At 41.2% G+C, this 12,105-nt stretch overlaps 1 protein-coding gene across 2 annotated transcripts in view; it reads right to left on the bottom strand.

Annotated features, from left to right (window-relative positions):
* LOC131690537 (uncharacterized) overlaps positions 1–12,105 on the bottom strand; it is a 191,751-nt gene that overhangs the window by 49,529 nt on the left and 130,117 nt on the right. For both annotated transcript variants that reach the window (XM_058976404.1, XM_058976412.1), the window contains 3 exons: positions 3,341–3,468; positions 3,123–3,260; positions 1,756–2,133 (listed from right to left, as the gene is read on the bottom strand). In XM_058976404.1, coding sequence (XP_058832387.1) covers positions 1,756–2,133; positions 3,123–3,260; positions 3,341–3,468 — 644 coding nt within the window. The remainder of the gene's footprint in view (positions 1–1,755; positions 2,134–3,122; positions 3,261–3,340; positions 3,469–12,105) is intronic.

The raw sequence follows: 12,105 nt of genomic DNA, 5'->3' as shown, positions 1-12,105 counted from the left end.
ACACCTCTCCGACATCGATTACTGGCATTCAGTGCGGATACAGGCGAAACAAAACTAAAAAGAATAAATTTTAGAATATGTTATTGCATTTTTAAGAACTAAGTAAGTCATTACATTTTTTTTTTCCGATTTCATTGATTCTGCATCCAGCCAGTGATCAATTTCAATAGAGTTAGTCGGAATTTGATGACATTAAAATCAATGGTCAGGCCATCCGTTAAAATCGTTGGTACCTGTTCTCACTGGCGTCGATGGTTTTGTAGGCAACGTTTTCCATTTGATTTTGAATTTAGTTTTGGGCCAATTCCAAGTCATTTTGGATGTGATATTTTCACTATGAATACAAACTTTACGGTATTATTGAATCCGCAGGAATCGATTCTTCTTCACCCCACCAGTGAATCTAGGAACAAACTCAGCTAAGATCGTTGCGATTTACGTCCTTCGGAAGGGCAGTAAAACCGTTGGTTCTGGTCGTCCATGTGTTGAATGATCAAAGAAAACTAAAAAAAAAGTCAGTTTAGAGTATGGTATTGCACTTTCAGGAACCATTTTGTCATTTTTTCGAATTAGTTAAGATTCTGTGCTATTTTCATTTAAATTTTCATTGGGGAATCCAAGTAATTTCTTCTTGTGATATTTTGCTAAAAATTTACTCAAAATTAGTCCACATACAGTTTAATGAATAAAAAAGGGTCCATTTTTGCTTTTTTATTGATTAAACTGTTTGTGGACTAATTTTGAGTAAATTTTTAGCATATGTTCAAGTAAATGCGAGCTTAAGGGATTGAAAAATGAGGTAAAAAGGTTTCTTACAATAACCTACTAAAATGAATTGAAATAAATTGGAACTGTAACTCTGGTCCACGTTAAAACACACCTGGAAAACTTTTATGGCATGTTTTCAGGCGTTGAAATAGTATAGCGAAAATCATAAAATACCAACAAATTGATTTTGCTTTAATTTCCAAACAAATTCAGTTCTTAATTTTAATTTTAACGTGCCGGAACTCATATTAAGAATCCCAATTCAAAACATTCGCGATTTGGTTCACCAACCATACTGTACATATCAGTTTCCAAACCACTTTTGTCGCTCATTTGTCGATCCCCAGCAGTTTACAACATATCGATCGAAACAATTGCTTCATTAGAGCGATACCCCGCGGAGAGACGCACGCGAATCGTCGTTTAAAAATTCAAACAAACATTTGCTCGCTAAATGAACCCCTCACTCGGCGTCGCTCCTCGTCGAAGCACACCTCGCGCACCGTTTGCCGGTGGAATGACCCAAAAAATGGCATAGAGAGCGTGAGAGATTATCACTCGGTTGGGTTTCGGTGTGGGTTATTGGCTGACTGACTGGCTGGTGGACTATCCAGTAACCGATACGAACCAAGGTGGCGGGAGGGGGATGGTTCCGCGCTAGTGGCGAACGGTCGCCACGCATAAAATCGTTCGATTGGCAATCAATTAGTGTCTCCCGTTCGTCCCCGGCATAAATGTGAGCAGAGAACGATTTTATGCTGAATCAATATTCATAGCGCTTTCGATTGTGCCAATAAATCCCGCGGGTAGCCACCAGCGTCAGCGTGTGTCTGTGCGGAATCCGGAGCAGACGCGTACCCCGCTCCCGAACGGAACGAGCGTAGCTTTCAGGTTAGATTTTACATAATTTGCCGTGATTGCCGATATTAAATTAATCCATGGGAACGGTGAAAAGAGAGAAAGGGCTGCGTGCCGTGATTCACTCACCTGTAACCGTTGGTTGTACTTTTCCTGCATTTTCTGCTTGCGTTCCAGCTCGTCCTTCCGGCGGAGCAGCTTCCGGATTTCCAGGCTACTTTTGGCCGCTTCCGATCTGGCACTGTCACCGGCGTTGTTGCTGTTGTTGTTGTTATTGTTGTTTTTGTTATTTTTATTGGCATTCCCGCTTCGCCTTTTGCTACCCTTGGAGGAGGTGTTGTTGTTCTTCTTGCTTTCGTCACTGACGACGGAATTGTCTTGGTCTTTTTTCTTTTGCGGCTGGTCACAATTGCTCTTCGATTTCTCCTGATCTTTGCTCTGCGACGGTTGTTGGCTTTCGCTCTCGTCTTCGCTGAAACTTTCCAAAAGGATCTCCGAGTCGCTTGACTAAATCGTCGAGGGGAGGAAAAATAAACGAAAGAAGCAAAATTAAAAAAGCAGCAATGATTTTGCACGAAAATAACATGGACACACACACACCGGTCTGGACGAACATGCACCGCACTCACAAGTCATGAATGTGGCAAATGCGCAAAATTATGTTCGACATAAATAACTAATCTCAATTTCAAGCGAAAATTGCGCTCTCACTGCCGCTGGACAGTTTCGTTTTCGGTGCGCATCCCGCACGCCACGACACGGCCAGCCAAATTCCTGCGGGAGTATCGGGCCGATCGGTTCGCTGATTGAACGAGACACGTTAATTGAGCCAATAACGAAATGCAGTTTTTTGGTGACCAGCCGAATCGACCTAATCATCATCAATCCGCGTGCTGCCCGGCTTCGGGTCGATTTTTGAATTTTGGGAAAACCCGGCAGGTGGTAGGCCCTCTGGAGACCGCTGGCCGGGATTGTTTTTTTGATTTGTAATGGTCCAGCTTTAACAATTTGCACGCTGTTGGTTGTTGGCCCGCCCGTTGTCCGAAAGCAGACCGAAAGACGTGGAATTTAGGACACATTCGGATTAGCGCGGCTGGAGTGGTTGCACTGTTGTTATGTTCGGAGGAAATATGTCAAAAAGTTTTTTTTTGTGTCTGGTTTGTACCGACCAACTCGTTCGTAGTGAGACGAAGCTATTGAAGACCGAACGCAGCAGTAGTTATCTTGTAACCAGCAATGGTAGCAATTTATCATGAATTGTTAAAAAACAAGAAGCAACAGAAAACAATTTCGAATGAGACAGTCACGATCGATAACGATCGGTAATTAACACTGCTGGTTAACCGATAATCGGCTATGGATACTTAATTAAGCCTCTCTGCGACTCTGCGCTTTTGTGCCACATTCATGACCCATCCGCGATGTATCTACGGGTACGCATAACATTCCCACCGATATGCCGGGAGCCAATTAATTTTTATTAATCCAACACTTACCCCTTCGGTTCGGTTTTGTACAATGCTAACAAACTCCTCCGTACCATCCGGTGCGGTTACCTTCCTCAGTACCGGTGGTTCGCACTTGCACAGACACCCGGTCCCGAAGAAGATTAGCTTCTGCACTCGAAGTGCATTCTAGAAAAAAAAAACAAGAAAAATCAGATCAGCTCAAATCGATTGCGATTAATTAGTGAATTGTCGCGCGCGCGCCTTACCTGCGCCTCTTCCATGTCCCGATCGCGCCGGGTAAAAATCGGTTCCGGCACGTCGTTTATCAGCGGGGAAAATCCTGCCAGTGTGATGTCCTCCTGCAGGCGAACGACCTCGAAGTCTGATTGATTATCTGGAAAGGGGCAGAAAAAAAACGTGTCGCTGATGAGAAAAAAAAATTCAAGATACCAATTCGCGGTTAATTAAATTCGATTTGATCGGTCGTTGTCGCCGATAAACTCATTATCGCGTTGTCGCCCGTATTGTCTTTTCCTGGAAGGTGGCTGAAACTAATGGACCAGGAAAAAGTGGGCAGATGGTTGACGGGGCGCAAATCCCGTACGGAACCCGACAATGACGACGGGTGCCGCTGCTAATCGATGATACGAGAATGTAAAACACGTTAATTGGTCCCAGTTTAGAGTGGGGCCCAACTAACTACCGAAAGTGCCCCGGCCCCGGGGTCCAAAACTGGGAGGATGGAAAAGTGGGTGAGATCTACGGTTCTATTCGCTACGGTTTCGCCTGTGATAGCTTGGCATTGTACTATTATGTGAGTGTGTATTTTCATTCCCTTCTCTCGTTCCGTTGGCTTTTACTGAGTCGCCCGCCCGTCCAGCACAGGTGGGTACTTGGACGTTCCAATTGGATGCTACCGTCGACATCCCGTTATGGGTAGTTTGACAGCTGCTTACCAAAAATGTACGTACGAGTGGTTGGTTGCTTCATGGTTTGGAACATGTTATTTAGGATGATGGATCTATCCATTTCAAACCTATTAACGGCGGGGTGTAACTAGGGCAGCATAAAAATTTGCCTTTTACGCATTATGGAATGGGCAGAGTGACGAAATACAATAACGAGTTATAGACTGTAGTTATAGCGGAAAACAGCAGTGCATAGTCAAGCAGCCGAAAATAATTGAGTTTTCAAGAATTTTAGCTGGGAAGATATAATAATTTTAGGACGTTTGCGTTTCGATTTCGTCTCATCAGAATCCGACACTAACTTAGTGATAGGATTAAACTAGCGCCAGGTTCAGTTTGATGTCCGAAAAGAAAGCGAAAACTGCGCTGAACTCCCAAATTACACTACAATTGATTGTCATGAAACTGTTGACAAACCCATAAGATGTCGTCGATCGGTTACGCTCCAGTTAATATTCTCACGTCACTCATCGTGATTGGTCAGAGTGGAAGCTTGTCTGAAACTATCAAAGGTACAGACGTATAAGCAGAGAGCGGCCGCGTATAAGACCTTCCGGGACGAGAGGTTGCCCGCTAGCTATCGACGGTATGCGATGTTAGAAATGGGAATGAATAGTTTGCTGAAAGCCAAGAAACGTAGTTACTGGCACCAGCTTGTTGACGGACTAAAGAGAGAAACATCGATGAGCAAATATTTCGTATTTTATTCGATTTCACCAAGAAGATTTGTCCGGACTCCGCTCTGTAACAGAAGTTCCTCTGCGCCATGTCTTCTCGCGATAGCGCGAACGAAACGTTTTTTTTGATAATGGACTTCTCACTTGCTCTCTTATCATGCAATAATAAAGCCACGGACTAGAAAGAATCAAATTCAACTTGTTGAAGAATCCTCTAGAATTTGCCAAAAGACGCTTGTTTAATTCATTTGATAAGTTTCTTGAGGGTAACATTGTCCCTCACGACTGGAGGCAAGTAAAGGTCATTGCCATCCAAAAACATGGAACACCATCCTCCGACCACAACTCGTATCGACCGACAGGTAACATCTACGAAAGATCAATCTGCTTCAACGAATTTTTCAATATCTCGTCAGAGGACGCTAAAAAGTTGGCGGACATCTTGGAACAATGGAGAGTTAAACCGATGGCTACATTCTATTATCTCGAATGTGTCAAAGAAATCAAGATTTAGAAGAATAGATGTAGGTCAGGATTTCATTCGTTTGATGTCCCGGCTCATGTCCAATCACTACACGTTAGACGCTCATCTCCGACGTATTGGGCTCACGAATAGCGGTATCTGCGCTGGTGGCGACGGTTATCACGATATCGATCATATTGTCTGGGCATGCGCCGAGTATTGTTCTACCAGATCTCAACTATTGGATTCCATTCGGGCCCGAGGAAGATCACTCTATGTCCCGGTTCGATATGTACTGGCAAGCCGCGAATTCATCTGTATTTCCCTCGTATTCACCTTCCCAAAAACCATCAATACACAGCTTTAACCGCCCCTTTTATTTTTCTTATCATTTTCAGAAGTGCGACTGTATCGTACACCAACAATGGTGCTTGATGCGCCTTGAAGGCGATACGAAACATCTCAATCGAATGAGTTAACAAACACGGGACCTACTCCACAAACATCACACGCGCAACTCGGTGTGTTGCCGATCCGCATCTGAGCCGTACTATGAAATCGTCTGGAGGAACCTCGGTCGGCTCGAGGAGGACCACCCGGAATCCCAGTACATGATACTTCCTGGTGAAGACCATCGAGTCTATAATCGATACCGTTCATCACCCGATGCCTGAAACTGAAAGATAATATTTTTCTCCTCCTGTCATCTTTGTCCAACCTCTCTCCTCTGTCTCTGACATCCAGATGTAGGAATCTTCCCGAAGCATATTTGTCCTCCCTAGCTCTTTTCTAGCTGCCAGTTAGACGATATATCCAAACTAACGCGAAATTGGTGCCAGTTAGACATTAAATCAAACAGTTCACACAACATGTGTAAACGCCTACAGCTGGTACCGAGTGATGTCTCCGTTCGTCAAGCACAGAAGCTACGGGTCGCTGACGAGTATAGGGAAACAAACTCTTGTCTTATGGCATTAGCGCCAAACGCGTATTGTGCACTTATGCGCAAACCGGTACATTAATGTTTTACCTTTAGAAAAATAAAGGTTGCATACTCACAGGCGTTGCAGCAACAAGTTAGACTTGACAGAGTGAAAGAGTTGCTTCGGTCTCTGGCGATTTTTTTTAAGTGAGCGATTCGAAAACTGTCGAAAAGAAAGTAGATTTTGAGTTATCGATTGGCCACCAGGAGGCAGCACCCGTCTCAAATAATGGTTAGGGCCACTGTAACCACAGATGGGCGCTTTACAATCGTTTTCATCGAGCCTGGCGTCAAAGTTAATGCGACAAATTATCGGGAAAGTGTTCTGGAGGCTGCTTTGAAGCATTTTGGTCGCAAACAAACCATGGACGTTTGAACAAGACTCGGCACCGTCTTACAAAGCACGAGTGAATCGGGAATAGCTGAAAACCAACCTTCCGAACTTCATTTCGAGTACACAATGGCTCTCGAATTCACCAGATACGAATCCAAAAGATTATTCTCTCTGGGCCATTTTGGAGTGCATGGTTCGAAGTAAAAAACACACCAGCCTCGAGACGCTGAAGAAAGTCCATGTCCGTGAGTCACGTTCGGGCAGCTTGCGATTCGTTTTTTGACCGTCTCAAGGCCATAGTCAAAGTAAAAGGTGGTCATATCGAGCAAAAGTAAATTAATTATTTTCACACATTCTGCACTTTGAAGTGAATGAAAATAATTTTCCTAATTGAATTTATGGTTTTTTTTAATTGGTTACTGTACTCTGTACCAACTTGAAGAAATATTTGCTCAAATAAAAGAACAGACCAAATGCTTAGCAAGGTAAAACCTATTTTATTTAGGAATGAAATATAAATACATATAAAATAAACATATGCTTTTGTTAATGCTTACATAACTGCATATTGCAATTGTCCAAGAAGAAAATGTTTGCCTTGATGAACAGCTCATGAAATGAAGAATGATAAATATTTTTTTATTATTCATTCAACGAATATACACATATTGCAGCTTCTACTGATTTTCGCTCTTTTATTCAGTTCAATGCATATATTCTTGCTGCCGTCAAAGATTATGCAAACTGTTTGATGCAAAGGGAACATTTTGCCATATACTGCGACGAGTTACCGAATTCAGGAAAGACTTGCAAACTTCAGAGGAATTTCAGAGTTCAGAAAGATCGTAAGAATTTCAGACTTCTCAGATACGTCCCACAATATCTCTATGGTCCTTAGGAAAGGTCTTCGAGCTTCAGAGAGACTCTACAAATTAGAGGGAAGTAGGTCCTATAAACATCAGAAAGTCGCAGGAAATTCAGGCAAACCATTCACACTTCAGAAAAAATGTATTATCTGCAAAGAGTGTTCACAAACTACAGACGTATTATACTAAATTTAGGGAAGTTCTGTCGATCGTCAAAAATGTTTTTGGAAGCGTAAAAAAACGATCTCGGGGGAGGTCATCCTAAAACTTTGGGGAATAATATCGTATTTCTTCGAATTTTAGGAAAGTTCTTCGACCTTCACGAAAATTCGATGGAACTCAGTGTTGCAAAGAACGCCCGAAAAAAAAGAACCGCAGAGAAAAACCATTAAGGAAGTTCTGAAAGCTTGAAGGATACATTTTCTAAAAATATTTAAAAAGCCCTACCAACTTCAAGGAAATCTGCGAACTTCAGGAGGTTTTTCTGAACTTCGAAAAAAGTTTTGCACAAGCTTTCAGAATTTGATTCGAACTATAGGATTTTGTTTCTGAACTGCAGGGAATTTATTTGAACTTCAACAACGTTCTACACCCAAAACAATGGTCATTCGCCTCTTTTCGGGTTAGAAAAAATTCTTACCCTATGTGCGGGGTTGGGAATCGAACCCACGTGAGCTGCGTACAAGGCAATCGATTTACCAACTACGCTATGCCCGGTCCCAAAACCTCATACTTGTGCGTTACCATATCGAGTAAACTTTGGCTCCCAAGACATACATACAAACGGGATATTAACTTTTAACGGTGCAAATCAATTTTTTTCGAATTTTGTTAAAATTCTCTCACATTACTGCGATAATTTTGAGACGCTTTGTTTTTCACGTTTTTTTTTCTTACGTCGCCAACCCCCACTTCATTGAAAATTCTAAATTTTAAAATAATGGTTCTCAGCCGCGTTCTAATCAAATTTGATGCGGTTTTTTGGAAACGATCACAAAATTTGTCTAGTTGTTGGGAGTACTGGGACCCCCCATTCCGAAAAGCAAAACACTTTAATAGCGGTCTTCAAATCAGTCTTGCGACGCACAAAACTTTATGATTTTGTAAAACAAACGCATTGACCAACATTCTGAGAGTTTTTGGTTGAATTGGCCAGAACCCGAGGTATTCCGGGAACCTGGTTCCTCCGGCAAAGAGGACACTTCGAATGATTATAAAACCCGTCTTGCGGGGTGTCAAACTTTATAATTTGGCAAAACAAGTGCACTGGAGACCATTTTGAGGGATTTTGGCCAAATTGGACGCACCCCGGGATCTTCCGGGAACCTGGTTCCTCCGGTAAAACGGGGTGATTTTCGACATGTTTCAAAACCTGTCTTGCGGCACTTCAAAATGGAAAATGGCGTGAAGAAAGATCGGTAGCGGGGGTCTCGAAATCATCGTCCTCATCATTAGTCTGAAGGTTATATATACCATTTCACGACTCAAAAAATGTGTGCCGTCATAGCACGGGTGGTAAAGAGGTGTTTTTAGTGAATAGATGTTTGCTGGATCCAATCTAGGAATCTGATGGCGGATTTTTGCCTTTCTCAATAGAAAGGTATTGCAATTGCTCTGAAAACCGACTTTTTAACGGAGGCCCGGAGGGCCGAGTGACATATACCATTCGATTCAGTTCGTCGAGTTCGGCAAATGTCTGTGTGTGTATGTATGTGTGTATGTATGTATGTGTGTGTGTATGTGCGTATGTGTGTGTGTATGTGACCAAAAATGTCACTCATTTTTCTCAGAGATGGCTGCACCGATTTTGACAAACTTAGTCTCAAATGAAAGGTGCAACGTTCCCATAGGCTGCTATTGAATTTATAATGGATCCGACTTCCGGTTCCGGAATTACAGGGTGATGAGTACGAACACGCAGAAAATGTCGATTTTAATAGATTCTGCAATGAATGTATAAAGGTGAATTTTTTTCCAAAATATGACCACAACTGCTTCGATTTGTAGTATTAGGTCACAAACATCCATTCAAAGTCTATTTGGCCACATTGGCCACCATCATCGGTTCCGGAAGCCCCGGCGGAAGTATCTAAATTCAGAATAACAGTCACATCGGTTTCTCGGAGATGGCTACACCGATTCGACTAAACTTGACCTCAAATGAAAGGTATTGCGTCCCCGTAAATGGCTATTTAATTTCATCCCGATCCGACTTCCGATTCCGGAGTTACAGGTTGTGGTGTGCGATCACATAGCAAATTGTGATTCAAACCGATACTCCGATGAAAGCAAAAAAACTTGAAAATATCGCTAAAATGTCTCTCAAACAACTTAAATTTGCTGTTCTAGGTCATCGACGGCCAACCAAACTTTCGTTGACTACATTGACCACCATAGACGGTTCTGGAAGTGCCCGGGAAAAGCGGCCATCTTTCAAAATTTACGAACTCACATCAGTTTCCCGGAAATTGTTAGGCCGATTTTCACAAACTTAGTCCCAAATGATAGCTATAATATCCCGACAGATGTCTATAAAATTTCGTACGGATCGCTTATATGGTTCTGGAAATATAGACTAAACCGTCCGGTCACATATGAAATTCCCATATAAGCTCAAATTTTTTTTCAAAGGGGGGACCCCATGAAATTTCAGAAATCGAATTCGTATTTTTGATGCCAAACATCTTTAAAATGCATGAAACGTCGAGATTTTATGTTATCTCGAAAAAAATTTTTTTATAAAAATCGACTTTTTGGGACTTTGCCGATTTCGCACCTTTTATTTCAATTTAATATTAATGTGGCTGTTTTTTCTTTTACAAAATTTTAGAACTCGAATAATGATTTCTATTCTTGTATATAGTTGTCATGTCGTGTGTAATAAAAATGTAATATATACATTTGGAAGCTTATAATGAATATAAACAACAAAAAAATTCTCGTGTTCTTGTTTGAGAAAGGTACAATCGCACCGGATTAAAACAGGTTTTTTTTCTAGATGTTTCCGGTCATGAGTTACTTATAGCAGTGGAGAAAAGAATGGTGCACAAAAAAATGACGCGCAGCAATAACAAGATTGCGTGTGAAGGATGGGGGAAAGTAAGCTGTAGAAGAAAGGGGATCTTTATTACGAAATCAAATACTAACAAAGTCTTTTTGTATGTGAGTGTGTGCCATCGTTTTCTCTTCGAAAGCGTTGTGCTCTCCTCAAACTGTACACGAATGGCTTCATGTTCAGAAAGGATTGCTTTTGGGTATGAGATTGAGAGATGTTGAACAGACTTCAAAAAGACCCTTCAAAGTTCAAGAGAATTGGCTGAAACCGCGAAGATATCTAACTAAATTTAATGAATGTATGCAAAATCGGGGAACTCATACGTTGGGCTCGGGGCGAGGTGGGTGCACAATAGAGTGACAAGCAAAAACCTACCCCTATCGGTCCACCCCTGAGTCGATTCCGGACAAGTCTAGCTACAGGACCAACGTGCCTGTAATTTGTATGGGATTTTTCGATAATTCACATGGCTCCCACTAGCGCGCTTTTTCGCCGCTAAATGGCACTGCATGCATCGTATTTTCACTGTAGGTGAAAATAAGAAAGATAATTTAATTGTCTACAACTTTGTCGAAGACTGCTAGTCAATCCGGTTTTGTTGAAAGAAGTTATTAAACTTTTAACGAGGTGATGTCTGAGTCAGTTTTGCATGGGGCCTAGCAGTGCATGATTGTGTATCGGTACTCGATTCCCACTAACTATGCATTTTTGTGAAATAATGGTTAGATTTAGCTGAATAATTTATTCAGAAGAAGTGTAGTAAATGATACGAGTTATGTTTTGGTTAGAAAATCTAACTGTCTGAGATATTCTGGTTCTCGCAGATTTGATGTGATTGTGCGTTAATGTTTCTGTTTACGGGTCCGCCCACTATATTTTGGTATATATTAACACTTCGTTAACAGCAACAATATGAATATTATTCGATAAACGAATTTGGTTTATTGTACATCTACCTGCATCCACTGGTAATGCCTTGAACTGATGACGGCTTTCTACTACATAAGTACTTACAAAATCTGAGAACTGACCTCAGAAAAAATCTAGAGCAGTCTTACCGCGTTCAAGTTTTTTCCTACACCTTTAAGGGAACACTAACCACCTTCCGAAAACGTTACAAACTACAATAAATTAAGATACTGTTTTCCATCTTTTTAAACATGCTGGGTGGTGTTAGTCATTCTTTGGCAAGGCTAGTTATCACTGATATGTGGATCTATGCAGTGATAAATATAATCTATAGCTAAATTCAATCATATGGATGAAGAGAAATATTTTGATATTCAATTTTGTGATTCGATAGTACATACGGTCAGATAGTACGTACACTAAAGGATGCTCACGTGTTCGTATTTTTGAGGAATACCCCTTTTGGAATATTGTGGAATTCAATTGAAATTAAAAATGTGTGCTGCCTTTTTGAAATCTTAAAAATGGTTTGGAACCTTATTATTTTTAACTGAAATTGCCAACTTCTGAGATATTACCATCTTTAAAGCATGAGCTGTTCGCAAAAGAATTGTAATAAATTATACAAAATTGCAAATATCTGAGATTTTGCCTTCTTTTGAGCCCAACCATAAAATAAAGAAAGACCTTTATTAAAAATGGCATCTGGCAACACTTATAAAACAAAAAAAAAATACTTCGTTATTTTGCATCTGAGACCAAGCCATCCATCACTAT

Source organism: Topomyia yanbarensis, chromosome 1, assembly GCF_030247195.1.
Source record: "Topomyia yanbarensis strain Yona2022 chromosome 1, ASM3024719v1, whole genome shotgun sequence".
Classification (NCBI taxonomy): domain Eukaryota; kingdom Metazoa; phylum Arthropoda; class Insecta; order Diptera; family Culicidae; genus Topomyia; species Topomyia yanbarensis.
The sequence above is the reverse complement of the archived record's forward strand: the minus strand, read 5'-3'. Positions and strand labels throughout refer to the sequence as shown.